The sequence below is a fragment of the Chlorocebus sabaeus genome, chromosome X (assembly GCF_047675955.1).
Source record: "Chlorocebus sabaeus isolate Y175 chromosome X, mChlSab1.0.hap1, whole genome shotgun sequence".
In the NCBI taxonomy this organism is placed as follows: Eukaryota; Metazoa; Chordata; class Mammalia; order Primates; family Cercopithecidae; genus Chlorocebus; species Chlorocebus sabaeus.
In genome coordinates, this window is record NC_132933.1 from 136,601,964 (window position 1) to 136,627,345 (window position 25,382).

The 25,382-nt window shown below is 38.2% G+C and overlaps 1 protein-coding gene across 1 annotated transcript; it reads left to right on the plus strand.

Moving 5' to 3' along the window:
* Positions 1-787: 787 nt before the first annotated feature.
* Positions 788-1,456, plus strand: LOC103231651 (large ribosomal subunit protein uL14m). The gene has a single exon (XM_037986360.2). The coding sequence runs from the start codon at positions 855-857 to the stop codon at positions 1,290-1,292; it is 438 nt and encodes a 145-aa protein (XP_037842288.1). The 5' UTR covers positions 788-854; the 3' UTR covers positions 1,293-1,456.
* The last annotated feature ends 23,926 nt before the right edge of the window (positions 1,457-25,382 follow it).

Here is a 25,382-nt window from a genome sequence, read left to right on the forward strand (position 1 = left end):
TGTAATATTCATCAAGGAGAGTGAGAGGGTGAATGGGGCAGGCAAGCAGAGTATGATTGCTGGCAGAACTAAGGCACACTTGAAGTTTTGGTTCTGGATTGACCAGTATGAGAAAAACTAGTCAATATGGTCTGTAATTTTCTTCAGGCATGGAGTAGGCAGAGAGGTGAATTTAACTGGGACTGTGTTTTGCAATGATGAGTGTGCTGAATGTGCTGAGCAACAGGGAACTGAGGAAGTATGCAAAGGAGTGACTACAGGAATGGTTCATGTAACTTTAACCTGGAAAAAGAGAAACGAGGGGCTATAAATGGGTAGAAATGATGGAAAGATCAATGAATTTGAGCTGTTGGTGGCAATGAAGTTCCAATAATACTGCGACTGTACTGGTATTAGAACATTTGAGATAGAGAGATAGGAGGTGATGATTAGAGAGGGGGATTCAAGAGGTTGAGAATATGACAGGTTGGTAGTAATTGATGATAAAGCCCATGGTGTAACGAGGTGTAACCAGGGGCATGAGGGACTAAAGTAAGCTGGAGAACTATCTTGTAAAAGACAAGTTCAAGAGTCCTGGAGGGCAGCGTGTTGAAAAGTTTATCTCTCTGTCTATCTACCTATTCTCTCTCTCTCTCTCTCCTCTCTCTCCTCTCTCTCTCTCTCTCTCTCTCTCTCTCTCTAACTAGCTAGCTCTAAGAATTAAGACAGAAGCAGTTCAGATGGTCACAATAAGAAAGGAGGTAAAAATGACAGGGAGTGGGGGAGAGACCGCGTGGGGCGAAGGCCGCGCTTGGTCGGTGGGGCCCGCGGTGGGATTTTCCCGGGCAGCGAGAGCAGATCTATCTTGGGATCTCATGGCTTTCTTTACTGGGCTCTGGGGCCCCTTCACCTGTGTACGCAGAGCACTGAGCCATCGCTGTTTCAGCACCACTGGGAGCCTGAGTGCGATTCAGAAGATGACGCGGGTACGAGTGGTGGACAATAGTGCCCTGGGGAACAGCGCATACCATCGGGCTCCTCGCTGCATTCATGTCTATAACAAGAATGGAGTGGGCAAGGTGGGCGACCAGATACTACTGGCCATCAAGGGACAGAAGAAAAAGGCGCTCATTGTGGGACATTGCATGCCTGGCCCCCGAATGACCCCCAGATTCGACTCCAACAACGTGGTCCTCATTGAGGACAACGGGAACCCTGTGGGGACACGAATTAAGACACCCATCCCCAGCAGCCTGCGCAAGCGGGAAGGCGAGTATTCCAAGGTGCTGGCCATTGCTCAGAACTTTGTATGAGTTGAGCCCAGGCCTCTGGTTGCAGGAGGGCTCGTGAATGGAGCAGTTCTGAGAACCACACTTTTGCTAAGGGAGCTTGGGAGCCACATGGCTGCTCCCTTCACACTGGGTAACAATGTAATGTCCTGTGAGAGAATAAATATATTCATTTATGAAAAAAAAAATGATAGGGAGTGACCTATGGAGCTTACATTCCTATAGAGATACATAATAATGATCATACTGAAAAAGTAAATTAGATGGACTGTTGGAAGGTGAGGTGCATTGGATATGATGAGACACTGGGATGAGTTACACCAGTAAATAGGGTAGTCAGTGGAGGCTTCATTGAGATAATAACATCTGAGGAGAGATTTGAATGAGATGATGGAGTTGATCAGGTTACTATCAGGGGGAAGAGCATTCCGAGGGAACAGCCAGTGCAAAGCCCCTGAGGTGGCAGTGTGCCTGGCATATTTGAGGAGGAGCAAGGAGGCCACTGTGAGTAGAATGGAAAGAATGGTTTGAACATTACTACCCATAGTAGTTGTGCTACCTATGTGGTGGAAATGAGAATGCAAGGGTGGATTACATAAAAATTTAGATTTCACTTTGAGTGATATGATAACCATTGGAGATTTAAAGCAAAGAAGTGACCTAATCTGACTTATGACTGTGGCATCGAGAATAGACTATGTGGCAGGTGGCAACAAGAATGGAAGATTAAAGCATCTAAAAGGACTGGGAGAATGGAATTTGGGAGAGGAATTGTAAAAGCTTCAGGTTCTGAAGAGAGCTGTTAGTGCAGTGTACATCTCTGTTACCTACAACCTACCCCCTAGAAAAGGAAGAGAAGCGGGATGTTTTTACCTTCAGCCCAAGTCAAAAGAGGACCTTAAGGAGATCACTCAGATCTTAAGAGGTAGCTCCTGTAATTTGGTGTTGCGTATACAGTAGACTGGTGCTTGGCTCTCACCTGAACTATCTAAGGGCCGGAAACAGTGGCTGGCTGGAGTCTTGTGGAAAAGTGAAGGAGAGATGCTAAGCTGGGAATCAGCCTGCACTTGTAGGGTTTGCTGGTGTTAAGGACACATGGGTGTTTATCATGTATCAAATGGACTATGCTTGCAAGAGAGCTGGAGTAGACTTGTCTTAGGCCCTACCTCAAGGACTGCCAACAAGGACAGAAGCTAGGGATTGAGCCATTGGATTGCTAAGGGATATGAAAGGGACTCTAAGTTGTTACTTGAACCAGAAATGTATTCTTCCCATCAAGGAAACTGTAGATAAGAGATTTGCAGTGATTTTGATAAGGGATTCTGTAAGAATTCCACAACATCGTGCATGTATGTATGCGAGAAGTTTTACAACAGTACCAGTCAATTAAGAGTTGCATGGATCCTCTCAACCACTTCTCTCTATGCCTTAATCAGTATCTGGAAAGGACAGAGACCATAGTTAGCAAGCTGGAGAGGATGGTCAAACAACAACAATAACAACAACAAAACCTTAAAAGGGGAAAGAGTAAAAAAAGCCAAAAATATGTCTTCTATGACTGCAGACATCCTGCTTGCAACATAAAATTGAGGGAGAAGCCCAACTTGAAAGCAAATTTGGAGTATTGACTTCTACAAGTAATTGGATATTGCTAGTACTACACAGAGACTAGTTATATTATCTGAAAGCAACTTGAAAATTCATGGAGTTGTTTTCATACAAAGGCAGGGGAAGAACTAGTCCTGCTAAGCAAATTTAAAGGTCGAATAAAGTGTTTCTCAACTTCAGCACTACTGACATTTTGACCAGAGTCTTATTTTTGTTGCGGGAGCTGTCTGTGTATTGTAGGATATGTAGCAGCATCCCTGGTTTCTATGTACTAGGTGCTGGTAGCTCTTGCCTCCAGTTATAACAACCAAACCTGTCTCCACACACTGCCAAGTGTCCTTTGTGGGGCAAAATGGACTCTGTTGAGAATTGTTGAATGAATGGGAGACAAAAATAATATTGCCTCAGGATTATATGTTTGTTGTTACACCAGCTAAAATTGCCTGGAAAAGCCCTCTTCTCCTCGGTTTTCTTGGGCTCCTGCTACGATGCTTGACCCCTCTCTTTTTAGATGCTCTTTTCACCTCTTCTCTGATCTGTTCTCCCCTCTCCCAGCCCCCTACCCCCATTGCTTCCTTTGAGGGGTATCCCCAGAAACTCAGATTTTTCTCTTATTTTATTATGCAAAGCAATTCCGTTCTCACTTTGTCTTTCAGGAGCCCAGGAGGTTGGGGCAGTGCTTGTGTGCATGTGTGTGTGTGCATTTGTGTGTGTGATGTGGAGATGTGTGATGGGCATATTATCGTCTTTAATTCAAAATACTTCATCAAGTTATTTTCTTAAACAGAGAGCCATATCTATGGGAAAGCACTCGTCCAGCAGAAGCCACTGCAAATAATAGACATTGTAAAGAACAAATCCCCCTCTGGCAACCCCATCCCCCGGGCACACACAGAAATTTTGGAAAATGAGAGGGTAAATTCCAGAAAAGGGACCTGATGCTCTGCTTTTAGAGGCATTGTCCAGAAATGTTTTACATAGCCAATTAAAACTTTGACCTCTTATTGATAAAACATGTATATCAACCAGACATGAAGGGATGCGAGCTTTCCAAAGTACAAATCAGTGGATGAAAAGTAGCCAGTCCAATAAAATCCTGTTAGCTATATTACTATCTTATGCTGATGAACCGCACAGATTTGGCAATCCCACCTCATTTTGATTTCTGCCAATAAGAAAACAGAGGAAAATATTTAACAAATATGTGGCATTAAAAATAATAGGCATTTTGGGGGCAGGATTTTGTGGGTTTTTCTAAAACCACTTTTTAAGAACTTATTGAGAGATATTTGTTTCAGCTGCCCTCTTTGTTTCATTAGAAATTTGTCTATGGATAACATGAAGAAATATCTTAGGCAAAGTCTTATCTAAAGACCAGGAAAACCCCCTGTTTCTTAGGCTTTCATCAAAATAATATTAATAATTTCATTTTACATGCTGATATTATAAGTCATACTGGCTTTAAAATGTACAAACTTTTTATCCTTTTTATATTTTTCAGGGACTTTTTCATCCTCTGATTCTTCCTTTCATCCTCTGAGACCAAAAAAAAAAAAGAATAAAAACCTCAAAAAAAGGTCTTTCAAACTCCAGGCTAGTACACTATGCTGAAGTTTATTTTGAATGTCTTCAATCAAAAGTATTTTTACTTTAATCATACAACCCATTCTTTTTCTTATAACAGTAGGTTTTAACCATCATAAAAAATGTGGTCTATTTGATTACTGTATACTCATTTTTAAGGATTTTTTTTGTGGCTGAATCGAATGGTCAGCCATGTGGCAAAAACACATTGGGGTGTGTGTGTGTGTGTGTGTGTGTGTGTGTGTGTATATATATGGGGGAGATGTGGATGTGCACACCCATACATGTGCATGTTATTGTTTTATAACTTGCTCACTCCTTTTTGACTTCACTAGTCTAAAATGCAAACAATAATACTCTAGAATCTTGTCCCAAAGTATAGCAATGCATAGTTAGATGTAAACTGGGCTCATACCTCCCAGAAAGTCTCATCTGCCCCCCTTTCCCTATCCCCAAATTCTTTAGAGATAAAATTTAAACATTTCTACTTATCAAAATATACTTTAAATAAAATATAAAAGACAAAATTAAAACTGGTTAAGATAATTGCCACACATATCGTGGATAATGGATTGATATCCAGTGTATGTGAAGAACTTCTATTAATCAATATGAAAAAGACAAATAACGTAGTGAAAAAATTGGTTAAGAACACAAATGGGCATTTTACAGAAAAGGAAACACATATGGTGAGTAAACATACAAAAAGATGTTCAACCTCATGAACAATCAGATTGATACAAATCAAGGGTAGCTTTCATTATTTGAACTTTATATATTTTACAAATGTATGATAAAATTACACATAATTACACACATATTTACAACAAGGGATGGATAAATACAGTGTTCTAAATTATGTTTATTCAGAGAGGAGGCAGAGTTATAAAATTTGTGAGGAATGCACAGTTAGATGTAAATTATTTGTGACATTCTAACTTTTAGGTCTGTTAGTGGGCTCATTTGTGCTCATTACACCACTTCAAAAAATAGACGATAGCTAGCTAGCTAGCTAGATAGCAAGCTATGTTTGGACCAAAGATTTGGGTGAATTATAAGCCAAGGATAATGATGATCCTAATTCTGTGCAACTGGGGTACTTAAAAGGGACTGTGTGGTGGGGGCAAGTTGTGGAGGAAACCCTTTTTAAAGGCAATTTCAAAAACTTAAAGTGTTAGAGGGCTTGTGTACTAAAGAAACTTATATTGGTCAGGATGGGAAAGGTTATGCTGCAATAACAAATCAACCTGAAATCCCAGTGATCTACTACAACAAAGGATTATTCCTTACGTTCACAGTTGCCCATTGTGAATCTAGACTCATAGGGACCCAGGTTAGTGGAGACTCTACTATCTCATAGCTGCACTGTCTAAAGCACTCTGACTCCTTGATTATCACAATGGGGAGAGAAAGCCCTGGAAGGTTTCAAACATGAAATTAAATGCTTCAGTTTAAAAGTGATCCATGTTATTTATGCTCACAGTCCATGATTACAACTAGTCTTATAACCTTGATATAACTGCAAGTATAATTCTCTAATATGCCCAGAAGGAAAGAAGAGTTAAATTTATGTAAGCACTAGAAGTCTTTACCACAGAGCTGTTTTCAACACAAACACAAACACAACACAAACACAATGCTTTCATGTCTAGATGACAGGGTATAACAGACTGGGGTGGGGAACATATTCTCTAATTCTGCATAAGATAGCTTCTGTGCACTGAGGGGCCCCAGAGAACGTAGCTTAGCTGTGCACCCTAGAGAGTTTTAAACTTTGGATATCTATAAAACATACCTACAGGAATTTCCAGGAATACTTGAGCTAGGAATTGAACTAAAGAGGATGAAGGTTTTGCATTCACCTCTACAAACAAGAATCAGAGATGATTGAGTATTATTACTTAAAATAACCTTTTATTTTAAGTTCAGGGGTACGTGTGCAGGATGTGCAGATTTGTTATATAGATAAATGTATGCCATAGGGGTTTAGATTATATCATCACCCAGGTATTAAGCCTAGTATCCATTAGTTATTTTTCCTGATCCTCTCCCTCCTCCCACCCTCCACCCTCTGATAGGCCCCAGTGTGTGTTGTTCTTCTCTGTGTCCATGTGTTCTCATCATTTAGCTCTCACTTATAAGTGAGAACATGCAGTATTTGGTTTTCTGTTCCTTCATTAGTTTGCAGAGGATAATGGCCTCCAGCTCCATCCATGTCCCTGCAAAGGACATGATCTCATTCATTTTTATGACTGCATAGTATTCCATTGTATTTTTGTACCATATTTTCTTTATCCAGCCTACTGTTGATGGACATTTAGATTGATTCCCTGTCTGTGCTATTGTGAATAATGCTGCAATGAACATATGCATGCATGTGTCTTCATAATAGAATGATTTATATTCCTTTAGTTATATACTTGGTAATGGGATTGCTGGTTTGAATGGCATTTCTGTCTCTAGGTCTTTGAGGAATTGTCACACTGTCTTCCACAATGGTTGAACTCCCATCAACAATGTAAAAACGTTCCTTTTTCTCCACAACTTTGCCAGCATCTGGTACTTTTAGCAATTGCCTTTTAATAGACTTTTAAATAATAGCCATTCTGACTGGTGTGAGATGGTATCTCATTGTAGTTTTGATTTGCATTTCTCAAATGATCAGTGATGTTGAGCTTTTTTCATATGTTTGTTGGCCACATGAATGTCTTCTTTTGAGAAGTGTCTGTTCATGTCCTTTGCACACTGTTTAATGGAGTTGTTTTTTTTTTTTCTTGTAAATTTGTTTAAGTTCCTTATAGGTACTGGATATTAGATCTTTGCAGATGGATAGTTTGCAAAAATTTTCTCCCATTCTGTAGGTTGTCCCTTTACTCTGTTGATAGTTTCTTTTGCTGTGCAGAAGCTCTTTAATGTAATTAGATCCCATTTGTCAATTTTTGCTTTGGTTGCAGTTGCTTTTAACATCTTCATCATGAAATCTTTGCCCATGTCTATGTCCTGAATGGTATTGCCTAGGGTTTTTTTTTAGTTTGGGTTTCACATTTAAGTCTTTAATTCATCTTGAGTTGATTTTTGTATATGGTGTAACGAAGGAGTCCACTTTCAATTTTTTGCATGTGGCTAACCTGTTAGAGAATTATTACTACTAATGTGAGCACATTTGCATCACAGACAAGTAAAACTCAGGTAACACCTGTTAAATTCAGAACCTTGCAAGTTATCTGGGTGCTAGTGTTTGCTTTGGCTCACATTTGCTTTATCTTGCCCCAGGAACAAATGTTAGAGCTACCTTTAATGTCACCAGGGTGTCTGTGCAATCCCTGAAACTTTTAGGGGGCTAAGTTGAAGCGGTACCAGGAATTCATTGTGAAATCAGGACCCCTTTGTCTTGCTCATTTTCTTTTTTTCAGAGCTCCTGTGACATTTCAGTAATTGCCATACTTCTTTCTTTAAGCATGCTTAGAGTTGGACATGAGTTATAAAGTATATTCTGGCATGAGTCTCTTGCCATCAAAATATCCTATATGAGATATTTATCTGGCTTCTCTCTGGGTGTACTGATGTGAAAATCTTATTCGTCAGTTCTCTCTCTGCCTCTTTGGCAACTGGCTCCTGGGCAGAGCATAAGCTATGCTCACATGTGAGCCAACTCAGAACATAAATAGTAAGATAGATTCCTCAGTGAGTCTTCTGCAACTTAACCCCTAGATTCACCCAATGCAGGCCAGTCATTTTTTCTTTCCCCCTTTCTACAGACTCTGGGATTCCTATTTTTTTGTTTGTTTTCTTGCAGCCACAGCATATTCTGTACTGAGAGGAGGTCTGCAGAGTGGGATGCTGTCCTCCAGATCTTTTCCAGGAAAACACAAGAATAAAACTCCCACCTAAGGGATATACAGCAAATTACTTCAGGAAAAGAGACCAGAGATAGGAAAAATAGCAAATATTGGGAAGTTACAAAAATGGATGATTTATCAGTCAGTTTTTATTTAGAGAAATAGAACCACTAGGGGATTATATACATATTATATATAAAATTTACATGTAAAATATGTATACGTGTATATATACATATAAAATGTACATATGCCTTTATAAATTTCTCTCGCTCTCTCTCTCTCTCTCTCTCACACACACACACACACACACACACACAGAGCCATATATATATTTAAGGGATTTATTGCAGAGATCTGACTTGACACAATCATGAGAGTTGGTTCAGTTATTTTTTTAAGCCTGCTGTTTTTGCCTCTGATGTTGGAGCCTGACGCCTGCAAGTAGTTGGGAAGGAAAGATGGATACGAGTGTGGGGAGATCACTAGCAGTCTGGAACCAACAGGCACGAGCTAGAACCTCACAAAGACAGAGGGAGACGCATGTCAGTTCTTGTTGTCGCTGACCTTGGTGGTGTCAGTGTCCTGAAAATGCTGGAGTCCTTCATCACAGAGCTAAACACACACATTTGGCCCAAGTCAGAGAAGCTGGACAAGGACCCAGGGGAAAGTGGAGAAGTCACAGTTAATGCAATGAATTAGCTGCTCAGAGACAATGTGTGTAAACTATGAAATGGTTACTGCTTCTTTTCTGCTTCCCACCTCTCCTGAGACTCTCATGGCCCACCTTAAACAGAAACATGCAGGGAAGGGAAGTCTAGAAATATAGTTCAGTCTAGCCAAGTTGACATATTACACCACCACCACAGATGCATTCCTTGATATGAAATCTCTTGTTTTATTGATGGAAAGTGCCAGAAGCAACCATGTCCTCAGGATCTCTATTTCCCCTGGAAAACCTCAGAAAACATCCTTGAGCTTCTAGATCACCTAGGTTTTTTCTTTTGTAGGACTGTACTCTCAAGCCTGAAAGCATGGTTGGAATTGCACAATAGGGTATTCCTGTAGCTTAGAACTGGTGATGCCCTTCTAGTTGGCCCTCTGCCACATATAAGAAAGATCACCTTTAATTCAGATTAGCTCAACTAACAATCTGTTGAGCTTGTCAGTGTGCCAGGCACTGTGCTGGACGCTAAGGGAGATGATGACAAGCTAGGCCTTTGAACAACTTACTGTCTAGTGGGAGAGATAGACACATAAACAGAAATAGCCATGCAATATGGACAATGGCAGGTAAAAGAATACAGGGTGTGCTGTGGGAATGTGGAGAAGCGCCAATGCAAGGCTTGAGGTGGTCTTAAAGGATGCATAGGAGTTAACTAGGCAAAGAAAAGTGCAAAGTGCCTGGCAGGCCAACAGATGTCATAAGCAAAGGCCTTGAGGTTTGAATCAATAGGTATATGATGGAAATTCTTAGAAATTAAAGTACTACAAAAGCACAAAGTGGGTAATGAGGAGTGGCAGAAGATAAAGCCAAGTCATGGGAACTGCATCTGCTACACTAAGGAGCTTGGACTTTATTATTAGGAGACGTTAAGGAATTATACCTGTATCAGTGAATGATATGTTCAACAGGAAATCTTACTGCAATAGTTGAAACAGAGAAGTTAATTGGTTTTCTGCAACAAAAATCCTGGGAGTAGGAAATCTAGATTTGCTAAGACAGCAAAACCATGTTATTCATTATGTAGGCTCTTTCATTTCCCTGCTTTGAAATCCTTAGTATCATCCTCATTGCCCCAGGATGGCTGTGGCTGCTCTTCTGTGGTTCATATTCACATTCTGGAGGGTCTAAAAAGGGAAAGGAGACAGGGCATGACCCTTTGGAGAGACTCTACCTTTGTATTAGGGAAGAGAATCCCTCCCCATGGCTTCTGGCTACAGCTCATTGGCCAGAACTTTGTCAGATGGCCTCACCTAGATACTGGGAAGCTTGCACATGGGAGATTTCTGGAGTCCTAATTCTTGCCTTCACTCTTTATCTTGCTGCATCATATGCTTTACCTGGAAGTAAAAGCCTTACGTGACTATGCTCTGTTAACTCTGGTGAATCCTTTCAAGCATCTGAAGTTGGGGAATATTTGCAAAATCTGAAGTCCACACACACACAGCCCCCCTCGCCAAAGATAACCCTTATGACCAGGCTGATTGTATTTCTGAACTTTGCCTTTTTCACTGAATAATTTACTTTCAAGATAATTCCATGTCAGGACATATTCTTGGGTCTCTTTTTTAAGGACCTGGCCTGCCATCACCTCTCTGACTTCATCTCCTTCTACTTCATCTCCTTTTCTCATTCTACACCAGTCACCTTGAGACTGTTATTATACTGGAACATACCCAGCATGCTCCAGCCTCGTGTTTTGGCATTTTCTGTCTCCTCTATTTAGAGTTCTCTCTTTTAATTATCTACAGGGCTCCATTCTGCCCTTCTAGAAAGTCAGAGAGACCTTTCCAGACTGCGCCTTCTAAAATGCAAACTTGCCCCTGTTACTTTTATTTCCCTTACCTTTTCTTTTGTCTCCCCAGACTAGAATATAAGCTGTATAAGAGGACATTTCGTCCTGGCACATAATAGATGCGTAATAAATGATTGTTGAAGGGATAAACAAATAGATAGAGAAGTGCAACTTCAGCTGAGGTAGGAGGAGCAAACAACTATTTTGTTTCCTGGGAAAGACTTCAAGAAAAAAAAGCAGAATATTAAGAGAGACTAGAGTTGGGTGAAAAAGAAATGTGGCAAGCCAGGAAGGAGAGGAGATGGTTCAAAGTATGAGGTATTGAATCCCCCCAGGAGAGGGCTTAGAGCAGTAAACAGAGCTTTGTATTGAGTGTAAGCTGACAGGTTGAATCACCTCCTAATTGGGGTTTCCTTGGGTTTACTGAACATCTCAGTATATTTCTAATTAGTCAGAAATGTTGTTAATGATGTGTGTGTATGTTGCATTGGCTTTTCGTAGATTGAACATTAGATTTGATTATGAATTTGATCTTTCCTTTAAAATAACCCCTATGCATGTAGCCTGAAAATTGATTTTGTAATGGCAGTCCGTGCTGAAAAGGAGGATAGAGAAACTTAGGTCAATACAGACCATTGTGTTACCTTTTATTCACAAAGGGACTCTTTCTCATCTTATGCTAGGAGGGGAGTGTGTGTGTGTGTGTGTGTGTGTGTGTGTGTGTGTGTGTGTATTGAGAAATGTGTTGAGAATGAAGAAAGTAAAACATACATAAATTGTATAAAAGTATATAACAATAAGTACACAGTCTTACAGGTAAAAGCTGCAATTTTACAGAAAGACAATCTTGTACTTTAAAATATCAGATACATTTCAACAGGACAGAATCAATACACAATTGTAAAATAGTTTATCTTCAGGTTCTCGGAGTTCTTAAGGTGACCTGATAAGATCAGATGGGAATGAAAGAAGTTATTAAAATAATTTCCACGAAATATCAGACACCTCTTTGGAAGTTTTGTTCTGTTTTGCTTGGGCAGAAATATTTTTGTTTTGCTGCTTTGCTCATTTATTTAAACTTACTTGTCTTTGAATTGGTAGTATATGCACTGAAGCATACCCAGCATGCTCTAGCCTCGTGTTTTGGCATTTTCTGTCTCCTCTATTTAGAGCTCTAAATATGATGGAAAATTCAAAATGTACAAAATAATAGAGCAAAGAGGCAGACTCCTTAGCACAATCCCTGCAACCACACACACACACAGCCCCCCTCACCAAAGCTAACCCTTATGACCAGGGTGAATATATTTCTGAACTTTGCCTTTTTCACTGAATAATTTGCTTTTGAGATAATTCCATGTCAGAACATATTATTGTGTCTCTATTTTAAGGATTGCATAGAAGATTATGAATTTTAGAAAGTTTTTCTTTCCTCACCTCTGGAAAAGGTCAATGGAGATGGAACCATCAATAGAAAGAATTAAGATCTCACAAGGAGAGATGTTTAAGTGTATGACCTTCTTGGAAGCCTTCCAAACTCCTTCCAGAAATAGGATTGCCAGATAAAATATAGACACTCTACTAAATTGCAATTGCAGATAAACAATGAATATTTTTTATTATAAGCAAGTGTCATGCAATATTTGGGAAATACTTATACAAAAAATTACTTGTTGTTCATCTGAAATTCGATGAGATATACTTATACTAAACAATGATTTGTTTATCTGAAATTCAAATTTGACTGGGTATCATGTATTTTAATTTGCTAAATTTGGCAACCGTATCTGGAAATCACTCATCTATTCATTTGTGAATAGAGCTGATCTTAACCTCAAACTCCACGATGAAGAGTTGGTATCTGTTAAAGCAGGAAAATATTGCTCCTTAAATAACATGGGGATGAAAACAACCTCAAACTTTATTTAGGCTTCAATATTTCTCTTAATTGCCTCTCATAATCCACAAGAAAATAATGCCTTCTGTAAGTATTTTAGATAATGCTTTGGTGTAAGACTGTTTAGCATATTGTCCTCAGCAATAAAAATTGTAATGTATTTTAGATGTATCTAAAATGTTATACTCATACATTTGAACTTTGAGATGAATTAAATTTTAGAGCCTCCCCTTCAAAATGAAGCATTGCTGTTAAAAAAAATTAAGTCAGCTTGTAATTAAGCCAAGCTAAACGTCTAATTCAAAAGTTAAATATCAACTGTGTAAAATTCGTATTTTGTTTTCTTATGAAGCTCTTGGGGAATTTAAAATCAGTGCAATGTGATACATAATGGACTATCTTTAGCTTGTTTTTCCCAGACTCAAATAGATGCACAGTCTTCTCTAATGTCACCAGCTCTGGTTTCTTACTTTATTCCTACTCATGGGTGGCCTCCCAAGACATCCTCCTTACTAGCCTAGTGTTCTTTCTCATCTAAATCCAATAACACCCCAGTGACTCCATCTGATTTGGAAGCAGTAACTCTTCTGTGGCCCAGCAATGCCTTCTGGAATGAGTGTGGAGCTTACAGGTTTGCCCTCGGTTTGTGAGTCTACTGATGGAATCTTATTTCTCTTCATCTTAATAAAATAAGATCCCAGGGATCTTGGCAGGTGTTGTCTGATTTTGGAAGGTACCACATAGTAATGAAAAGTAGCCTTAAAAATGTTTTATGTACTGTTTTAAACAAAAGGCATATGTACCACTCAGTCGATCCTAGATCACAGAGAGAGAAGAGCATGGTTGTTCATTCCACATCAATGTCTCCTTTTAACATTAAATTTTGAGGAGCAAGTTAATGACATGCATACGTAAGTATTGGAGGTTGGGGATGTAGTGTTCACAGTTTCCAGCAAAATGTATAAAAAATGAAAATAAGATGAATAGTGGATGGACAGACATGTAATAAATGAAATAAAGCACAATATTAATGGGATAATACAGGTAGTGGATATACAGTATACAGGTGTTTGCTGTAATAGTCTTTTTAATTTTTTCATATTTGAATGTTTTCACAATAAAATATTGAGAAAAAATTTTGTATGTTGATTTTATATCCTGCAACTTTACTGAATTTATTTATCAGTTCTAATAATTTTCTGGTGGAGTCTTTAGGTTTTTCCAAATATAAGAAAAAATTTTTTGAGATGTGCACCAAAGCACTAGAGACACTGGTACACTTGAGAGACATTTCTACAGAGCCATTTTGGGAAGTTGCTTCACTTTTCTATGCCTTGGTTTCTTCATCTGTAAAATTCTACTGCGTAGGAGACGTATTCCATTAGCTAATCTCTACAAAGTACTTTTCACAGTGCCTAGTTCATGATGCTCAGTATATGTTAGCTATTAGCAGTAGTAGTATGGACAGGTCGATGTCTTAATCTGTTCAGGCCGCTATAACAAAATACCTTAGACTGGGTAATTTATAAACAGCAACAATCTATTGTTCATAACTTTGGAAGCCAGTAAGTCCAAGATCAAGTGTATGTTAAGGGCTTGCTCTACTTCATAGATGGTACCTTGTTGCTGTGTTCTCACATGATGGAAGAGGCAAGCAAACTCCTTTGCACCTCCTTCTTTTATAAGGGCATTAATCTCATTCACGGGCTCTGCCCTCATGAACTAATCACCTCCTCAAGGCCCCACATCTTAATACCACTTGCATTGGAGATTTAGTTTCAACAAATGAATTTTGGGGAGACACAAACGTTTAGACCATGGAAGTTGATCTATGAGCTGCATCATGGCTCAAAGGAAGATGAAAATGCATCAGGGAAGGCTTCCAAATAAGATGACTTGAACTTGGCATCGAACGATGTGATGGAAATAAATTAATGGAAAGAGGTTCAGCATAAGTAGTAAATGACATAAAAAGAAAATAAATGGAAATAAGAGGATGAGAGAACAGAACATAGAAGCAAGATATGCATGGGAGTCATAGAGGAGGTTGGCCTGGCTGGCGTTTTGGAGATAGGACTAGACTCTACAAATTCATTTGTATCTAAAATAGTTACATCATATTCCTTGTAATATTAGACTCAAAGGTTCAAACTGAGTAAGAAGCTCTAAGTGTAATTGGAAACTACTCTCGTTTTGGAAGACAGGGTACAAGATTTGAATGTCTCTCATCCTCTGTCTCTCACCCAAGGTGAATTAAAAAAAAATGAAAGAGTACACATAAGATAAACATATCCTGAATTGAAATCAGTTTCATGATTTTTCCAAAAATTTTAAAAAGTTCCCTTTAAAAAATTGTTGTCTTTTTTTCTCTGCACCCAGAACACCATTGTCCTTCTCTGTCTCTCTCTCTCTCTTTTTTCTAGTTTGACTTCTTACTGTTACTAGGTACAAAAACAAGGCTTCCCTTCTTCTCTGGGGCAGAGTACCCTTTGTCCCCACAGAGAGAAGCTAACTTTTAAAAATGTCTATCATGCCTTGAAATCACTGGAGATGGAAAGGGCTGACAGAGACACACTTCAGTGCCTGATGTATAGGCAGAGAAGTCTGGTGAGGCCTTGAAGCCTTGTCCTCCTTCCTCCCTAGAATAGCTTCCATGTTTGCAGTGGTGGCAGGAGATGGCAATGATGAGAGTGTTGCACCAACCCTTGGTTGCCCAAGTCAGACTCCATTCACTAAGCCAGAGTGAATCTGGAAATCTAGTTTCCATTTGGAGCAAATCCTCTGGAATACAAATATTTTAATAGATCCTGAAGATAAGATGACTTTGCTACTAAAAATATACCTGTCTGCTTTCTTGAAACCTTTTGCAGCTCAGCATACCTAGCCATATTTCTGTGCCCAAATAAAATGACTTGAACCTGGCATGAAAGGATATTTGTGGCCAAGTGTGGTGGCTCACGCCTGTAATGCCAGCACTTTGGGAGGCTGAGGTGGGTGGATCATGAGAGGTCAGGAGTTCAAGACCAGCCTGGCCAACATGGTGAAACCCCATCTCTACAAAAAATACAAAAATTAGCTGGGCATGGAGGCACACACCTGTAGTCCCAGCTATTTGGGAGGCTGAGGCAGGAGAATTGCTTAAACCCAGGAGGCAGAGGTTACAGTGATCCGAGATCACACCATTGCACTCCAGCCTGGGCGACAGAGCAAGACTTTGTCTAGAAAAAGAAAAAAAAAGGTTTGCTGGCCTGTTATTACAATGAGAGATTCATCAACATTTCTTCTGTGGCACTCTAAGCAATGTGTTTGTTTACCTTGTGAATATAAAGAACATGATGCTCCTAGGACTATGAATACTGTTTTATAATGAAGTGCAAGGCTGTATCCTTTTGTATTCCTTTGAAGGTTGGCAAATATAACCTTGAGCATCTGACACAATAGGCCTAAGCAAATTTTTTTAAAGTATAAATAAAACATAAATAAAGAAATGCTTTCTTCTACCTTACTGAGAGGGCCATTCTGTATATACATGCATATTATTTTTGGCCTGAATTGACAGTGAGCTCTAGATGCATCCAGAAAAGAAACAAAGACTACTGTTGTTCCAAAGAACTAAAAAAAGAGCTTGACACTATAGCCAAATTCATTCCTAGTAATTGTATCTTCCAGAAAGTCTATATTACATTATTAAATACAAAATAAATGGTGGGAATTTACTATGTTTTCCCGTGCATCATTCCTTAACTCAGCTAGATTGAATGATCCATTGGAATTTGACTCACTAAGGGCAGTCTTAGATTCATATATGGGAGAAATCTCATTCCTCTACTTCCGGCAATTTCTGTTGGAACAAATGAAACATAAATTGTCCAAGTGGAGCAGACAGAGCCTAAAGACAGTTATCACAAGTTCCAGTACCCAAAATGAAACTCTGGAGGAGCTTCCACCTTACATAAGGTCTGAGATAGGCTTGAAATCCCCAGTTGTGCAGGGAATCTATGTGGATCACCACAAATTGCAGCAGGAGAGAGCAAGTAAGTCTTGCTCTTTTGTCTTGGTCCATTCCATTCCAAGATAATGCTGGTTAAGTGGTGCAGAAGTAGAGATCTTTTGAGCCAGGTGGCAGAGGATCTTTTGCAGGGGAACTTTTGAACCTCTTTCCCCTGATTCAAGCTTTCCCCCAAACATTACATATTTTGTTTTGGTGTGACAGTTTAGGGGACACTATTTCTAATCCTCCTTCTGTGGATAGTGAGTAAATTTGTTGCATTCTGCCTGAAGAATTGACTCAGGCTCTTTCTGCATAATCATGAGGCAGGTCTAGTCTTGCTTAGTCTTTAGTCAATGTTGGGAAGTCCATGACCAAATTGTCAGGTCAAAGGAACAACTACCTGGATCTGGAGTCATGTTTCACGACTGGATTGGAAACAATGAGATTAAGATTTAGTGTAAAGATGAGGAATTGAGGTTAAAAGCATAGAAGATACAGGAGTAGATGGGAAGGTATCAAGGATCGTGGCTCATGGATTTATGTGAAGACAGTTACAAGGAAACCCACTTGGTAGGAGGAAAGCATTAAAGTCAGGCATTGCCATAATAATCAGAACTGGGTTGAATCATGTGTCCCCTTTGGAAAATGGACTCTAATAACACCTCTATAGTAATCACGACGATGACAACGATGATACCAAAGTCCATGGCAGCTTCTTATGCTTAACTGGAAAATAATAAGCACTCCATAAATATTGAATCAGTAAACCAATTAATGGAATCCATTATATGAATAATTTTTAAAGTATTTTATTTATCAATCAAAAGAATACAGAGCAACTGTGGTTTTTTTTATCTTGATGAGACTGTCCTAAGACAATAACTGGTAGGACATTTGTAGTGTGCCCACAAAGCATAAAAGACCACATTTAGTTCCAGGTCTACTGAGAACTTTGCAATGGTTAGCTGTAGTTATTGAGCTTGTGACACTGCAAAAGTAGGTGTTTGATATATAGGTTGATGATCAGACATCTCTTATGTGCCTTTTCAGATATTTTCTGTCTCAACTAGCTCCAGGGCCTCTGGCCAGTTGTTCCTGCCAACTATTTGCTTCATGCCCATAGTGCCTCTCTAGTGACTCCTATCTGGGGCTTTCTGATTGATACAGAGGTGGGAGATACCACAAGACATGGAGCCAGCATGATACAGTATTCACATGTATGCAGCATATTACATGAAAGTCTGGGAAAATTAATGCTTCATAGGTCAAATCTGACCAGTGGGAATCAGAAGCAGGTGAATAAATTCTTCTCTTTTCCTCTTCCCAAATGACCTCTCTGAAGGTCACTCTGAGGGATGGAGCATTCCTTAGCTCTTGATACAGAGGAATAGCCTGCATGACAAAGCACTCGTACATTGGTTCTCCCTCATTCCTGGTGTTTCTCTCCCATTACCTTGCTCCTGCTATTCCTGAATTAAACTCCCTAATAAATAATAGTACATACGCTTTTTCAATAGGCTTGCTTTATGTTTATGTGGAATCCAGATCAAAACACTTGGCAGGGACCCTCTGATGAGTGAAACATCAGAATTCCTCCTTTGGGCAGTTCTTTTTAAAATATTACATTCTTATCATATTCTTTTTTGTTATTAATTTTAATTTTAAGTTTCAGGGTACATGTGCAGGATGTGCAGGTTTGTTACATAGGTAAACATGTATCATGGTGGTTTGCTGCACCCATCAACCCATCACCCAGGTATTAAGCCCAGTATGCATTAGCTATTTTTCCCAATGCTCTCCCTCCCCCTACCCCACCCACCGACAGGCCCCAGTGTGTCTTGTTTCCCTCCCTGTGTCCATGTGTTCTCACTGTTCATCTCCCCCTTATAAGTGAGAACATATGGTGTTTGGTTTTCTATTCCTGTGTTAGTTTGCTGAGGATAATGGCTTCCAGCTCCATCCATATCCCTGCAAAGAACATGATCTTGTTCCTTTTTATGGCTGCATAGTATTCCATGGTGTATATGTACCATATTTTCTTTATCCAGTCTATCGTTGATGGGCATTTGGGTTGATTCCATGCCTTTGCTGTTGTGAATAGTGCTGCAATGAACATATATGTGCATGTAACTTTGTAATAGAATAATTTATATTCCTTTGGGTATATACCTGGTAATGGGATTGCTGGGTCAAATGGTATTTCTGGTTCTACGTTTTTGAGGAATCGCCACACCGTCTTCCACAATGGTTGAACTAATTTACATTCCCACCAACAGTATAAAAGCATTCCTATTTCTCTGCAACCTCGCCAGCATCTGTTGTTTCTTGACATTTTAATAATTGCCATTCTAACTGGCATGAAATGATATCTCATTGTGGTTTTGATTTGCATTTCTCTAGTGATTAGTGATGTGGAGCTTTTTTTCACATGTTCGTTGGCCGCATGAATGTCTTCTTTTGAGAAATGTCTGTTCATGCCCTTTGCCCACTGTTTAATGGGGTTGTTTGTTTTTTTCTTGTAAATTTGTTTAAGTTCCTTGTAGATTCTGGATATTAGACCTTTGTCAGATGGATAGATTGCAAGAATTTTCTCCCATTCTGTAGGTTACCTGTTCTCTCTGATGATAGTTTCTTTTGTGGTGCAGAAGCTCTTTAGTTTAATTTTATCCCATTTGTCAATTTTTGCTTTTGGATTTTACATTTAAGTCTTTGATCCTTCTTGAGTTAATTTTTGTATAATGTGTAAGGAAGGGGTCTAGTTTCAATTTTCTGCATATGGCTAGCTAGTTTTCGCAGCACCATTTATTAAATAGGGAATCCTTTTCCCATTGCTTGTTTTTGTAAGGTTTGTTGAAGATCAGATGGTTGTAGATGTGCAGTCTTTCTTTGGAGTTCTCTGTTCTATTCCACTGATCTATGTATCTGTTTTTGTACCAGTACCATGTTGTTTTGGTTGTTGTGGCCTTGTAGCATAGTTTGAAGTCTGGTAGTATGATGCCTCCAGCTTTGTTCTTTTTGCTTAGGATTGTCCTGGCTATATGACCTCTTTTTTGTTTCCAAATGAATTTTAAAATAGTTTCTTCTAAATCTGTGAAGAATGTCAATGGTAGTTGAATTGCAATATCATTGAATCTATAAACTACTTTGGGCAGTATGGCCATTTTCACAATATTGATTCTTTCTATCCATGAGTGTGGAATTTTTTTTTTCATTTATGTCCTCTCTGATTTCCTTGAGCAGTGGTTTGTAGTTCTCCTTGAAGAGGTCCTTCACTTCCCTTGTTAGCTGTATTCCTAGGTATTTTATACTCTTCGTAGCAATTGTGAATGGGAATTCATTCATGATTTGGCTCTCTGCTTGCCTATTTTTGGTGTATAGGAGTGCTTGTGACTTTTGCACATTGATATTGTATCCTGAGACTTTGCTGAAGTTGCTTATCAGCTTAAGAAGATTTTGGGCTGAGTTGATGGGGTTTTCTAGAAATAGGATCATGTCATCTGCAAACCCAAAGATAATTTGACTTCTTTTCTTCCTATTTGAATACCATTTATTTCTTTCTGTTACCTGATTGCCCTGGCCAGAACTTCCAATACTATGTTGAATGAGAATGGTGAGAGTGAGCATCCTTGTCTTATGCCAGTTTTCAAGGGGAATGCTTCCAGCTTTTGCCCATTCAGTATGATATTGGCTCGGGGTTTGTCAAAAATGACTCTTATTATTTTTAGGTATGTCCCTTCAATACCTAATTTATTGATAGTTTTTAACATGAAGGCCTCTATTAGTTCTATTAGCAAATCTCTGTTATCAAAGGGATTTACAAAACTGTAAAACAATGCAACGCTCCTCACTAATTTTTTAAAAATATAATTTGTTTTCATTAAATGTGTTATTTAGGTTAGCATGCAATCAGGTCATTATTTCTATTTTTCAAAAGAATCAAATACTTTAAAGATTTCTTAATTTTCATTTCTAATATCACAAATGCTGATAAATATAACCTGCTTAAACAAAAGCTCTTTAGTTGTCCTTAAAAGTTTTTAAAATGTAAAGGGATCCTGAGACCAAAGGGTTTGAGAATACATCCATTAGGATAAAAGTCCTCCCTTTTGCTTTGAGAAACCAAGCACATAAATAATTATATTCCTCTGTCACCAATGTTCATAGTATAGTCTCAACCAGCCATATTAATTATAATTTTTTTTTTTTTTTAAACAAGGCCTCACTCTGTCACCTGAGCTGGAGTGCACTAGTGCAATCATAGCTCATTGCAGCCTTGAACTGCTAGGACTACAGGCATGCACCACCACACTCAGCTAATTTTTTTTATTTTTTGTAAAATGGAATCTTATTGTGTTGCCCAAGCTGTAGTTATAACTTTTAACCAAAGTAGTTAACCTCTATTTCATACAGAAAATTGGATGAAGGTAGATAATTGAAAACTGTTTTTTTGTTTTGTTTTGTTTTTTGTTTTTTGTTTTTGTTTTTGTTTTTGTTTTTTGAGACGGAGTCTCGCTCTGTCACCCAGGCTTTTAATTTAAGGAGTATTTTAGTAGACTAGCAAAGTTCACGAATGCACATAACACAACTTTCTACAACCATACACATCCCTTTTACATTACAGAGTGGCTAACATGAACACATTCATTAAATGACCCAAAGATTTAGATTTTTTACAGCATATAAAAGCATAAGCAAAAGCATAGAAACAATACAATATTTAGTAATAAAATCTCAGAATTGCATCTTAGAAATTATGGCCAGGTGCAGTGGCTCACTCCTGTAATCCCAGCACTTTGGGAGGCCAAGGTGGGCGGATCACCTGAGGTAAGGAGTTTGAGACCAGCCTGGACAACATGGTGAAACCCTGTCTCTATTAAAAATATAAAAATTAGCCAGGTGTGGTGGCAGGCGTCTGTAATCCCAGCTACTCGGGAGGCTGAGGTGGGAGAATCACTTGAACCTGGGAGGCAGAGGTTGCAGTGACCCGAGATTGCACCATTGCACTCCAGCCTGGGGAACAAGAGCGAGACTTCGTCTCAAAAAAAAAAAAATCATTTAGGTATTCAATAATTACAAATTAGCTCAACTTGATATTAAATCAAGATTTTAAGTTACCCAAAAATCTAAAAAATTATTTAAACTGGCAGACTTCAAAAATTTAATTATTCTTTAAATAAAAAGTTTTCAAAATAATTATTTGATTTTATTGCACACAAATTTATATTTTTTATAATCTTTTTAAAAGTTTCAATAGGTTTTTGGGGAACAGGTCGTGTTTGGTTACATGAATAAGTCCTTTAGTGGTGATTTCTGAGATTTTGGTGCACCCATCACCTGAGCAGTGTACACTGTACCTTGTGTGTAGTATTTTTTCCCTTACCCCCATCCCACCCTTTCCCTCAAGTCCCCAAATTTCATTGTATCATTCTTATACCTTTATATCCTAATAGCTTAGCTCCCACTTATGAGTGAGAACATACGATGTTTGGTTTTCCATTACTGTTACTTCACTTAGAATGATGGTCTTCAATTCCATCCGCGTTGCTGAAAATGCCATTATTTTGTTCCTTTTTATGGCTGAGTAGTATTCCATGGTAGCTATATACCACATTTTCTTTATCCACTTGTTGATTGATGGGCATTTGGGCTGGTTCCACATTTTTGCGATTGTGAATTGTGCTCCTATAAACATGTGTGTGCAAGTATCTTTTTCGTATAATGACTTCTTTTCCTCTGGGTAGAAACCCAGGAATGGGATTGTGGGATCAAATGGTAGATCTACTTTTAGTTCTTTAAGGGGTCTCCACACTGTTTTTCATAGGGGTCGTACTAGTTTACATTCCCACCAACAGTGTAAAAGTGTTCCCTTTTCACCATATCCACACCAACATCTCTTATTTTTTTAATTTTTTAATTGTGGCCATTTTGCAGGAGTGACGTGGTATATCATTTTGTGGTTTTGATTTGCATTTCCCTGATCTTTAGTGATGTTGAGCATTTTTTCAAATGTTTGTTGGCCATTTGTATATCTTCTTTTGAGAATTGTCTATTCGTGTCCTTAGCCCACTTTTTGATGGGATTGTTTGAATTCCTTATGGATTCTGAATGTTAGTCCTTTGTCAGATGTATGGATTGTGAAGATTTTCTCCCGCTCTGTGGGTTGTTTAGTCTGCTGATTATTTCTTTTGCTGTCCAGAAGCTTTTTAGTTTAATTAAGTCCCATCTATTTTTCTTTGTTTTTGTTGCATTTGATTTTGGGTTCTTGGACATGAATTCTTTGCCTAAACCAATGTCTATAATATAAGGGGTTTCCCAATGTTGTCTTCTAGAATTTTTACAGTGTCAGTCTTAGATTTAAGTCTTTGATCCATGTTAAGTTGATTTTTGTATAAGGTGAGAGATGAGGACCCAGTTTCATTCTTCTACATGTGGCTTGTCAATTATCCCAGCACCATTTGTTGAATAGGGTGTCCTTTCCCCACTTTATATTTTTGTTTGCTTTGTTGAAGATCGGTTGACTAAGTATTTGGCTTTATTTCTGGGTTCTCTATTCTGTTTCATTGGTCTATATGCCTATTTTTATACTAGTACCATGCTGTTTTGGTGACTATGGCCTTACAGTATAGTTTGAAGTCGGGTAATGTGATGCTTCCAGATTTGTTCTTTTTACTTAGTCTTTCTTTGGCTATGTGGGCTCTTTTTGGTTCCATATGAATTTCAGGATTTTTTTTTTTTGTAGTTCTGTGAAGAATGATGATGTTATGGTGGTATTTTTATGGGAATTGTGTTGAATTTGTAGATTGCTTTTGGCATTATGGTCGTTTTCACAATATTGGTTTTACCCATCCATGAGCATGGGATGGGTTTCCATTTGTTTGTGCCGTCTATGATTTCTTTCAGCAATGTTTTGTAGTTTTCCTTGTAGAGGTTTTTCACCTCCTTATATTCTGGGTTTTTTTTTTTTTTTTTCAACTATTGTGAAAGAGGTTGAGTTCTTGATTTGATTCTTGGCTTGATTGCTGTTGGTGTATAGCAGGGACACTGTGACATTAATTTTGTATCCTGAAACTTTGCTGAATTCATTTACCAGTTATAGGAGCTTTTTGAATGAGTCTTTAGGATTTTCTATGTATACAATCATGTTATCAGCAAACAGCAACACTTTGACTTCCTCTTTACCGATTTGGATGCTCTTTATTTCTTTCTCTTTTCTGATAGCTCTGACTAGGGCTTCCAGTACTATGTTGAATAGAAGTGGTGAAAGCATCCTTGTCTTGTTCCAGTTCTCAGGGGAAATGCTTTCAACTTTCCCCATTCAGTATAATGTGGGCTGTGGGTTTGTTGTAGATGGCTTTTATTACCTTAAAGTATGTCCCTTCTATGCCGATTTTACTGAGTATGCTGGATTTTGTCAAATGCTTTTCCTGCATCTATTGAAATGATCATGTAATTTTTATTTTTAATTCTGTTTATATGGCATATCACATTTATTGACTTGCAGATGTTAAACCATCCCTGCATCCCTGGCATGAAACTCACTTGGTCATGGTGGATTATCTTTTTGGTATGCTGTTGGATTTGGTTAGCTAGTATTTTGATAAGAATTTTTGCATCTGTGTTCATCAGGGATATTGGTCTGTAGTTTTCTTTTTTTGTTATGTCTTTTCCTAGTCTTGGTATTAGGATGATACTGGCTTTATAGAATGATTTAAGGAGAATTCCCTGTTTCTTTATCTTTTCGAATAATGTCAATAGGATTGGTACCAACTCTTCTTTGAATGTCTGATAGAATTCAGCTGTGAATCTGTCTGGTCCTGGACTCTTTTTTGTTGGTAACTTTTTAATTACCATTTCAATCTCGCTGCCTGTTATACGTCTATTCAGAGTTTCTATTTCTTCCTGGTTTAATCTAGGAGGGTTGTATATATCCAGGAATTTACACATCTCCTCTAGGTTTTCTAGTTTATGCATGTAAAGCTGTTCATAGTAGCCTTGAGTGATCTTTTGTATTTCTGTGGTATTGATTTGAATATCTCCGGTTTCATTTCTAATGAGCTAATTAGGATCTTCTCTCTTTTTTTCTTGGTTAATCTCACTAATGGTCCATCAATTTTATTTATCTTTTCAAAGAATTATCTTTTTGTTTAATTTATCTTTTGTATATATATATTTTTTTGCTTCAATTTTATTTAGTTCTGCTCTGATCTTCGTTATTTCTTTCTTTCTGCTGGGTTTGGGTTTGGTTTGTTCTTGTTTCTCTAGCTCCTTGAGGTGTGACCTTAGATTGTCTGTTTGTGCTCTTTCAGACTTTTTGATATAGGCATTTAATGCTATAAACTTTCTTCTTAGCACTGCCTTTGCTATATCCCTGAGGTTTTGATAGGTTGTGTCACTACTATTGTTCAGTTCAAAGAATTTTTAAATTTTCATTTTTATTTCATTGTTGACCCAATGATCATTCAAAAGCAGGTTATTTAATTTCCATGTATTTGTATGGTTTTGAAAGTTCATTTTGAAGTTGATTTTTAATTTTATTCCACTGTGGTTTGAGAGAGTACTTGCTATAATTCTGGTTTTCTTAAATTTGTGGAGACTTGTTTTTTGGCCTATCATATGGTCTATCTTGGAGAATGTTCCAGGTGCTGATGAATAGAATGTATATTCTACAGTTGTTGG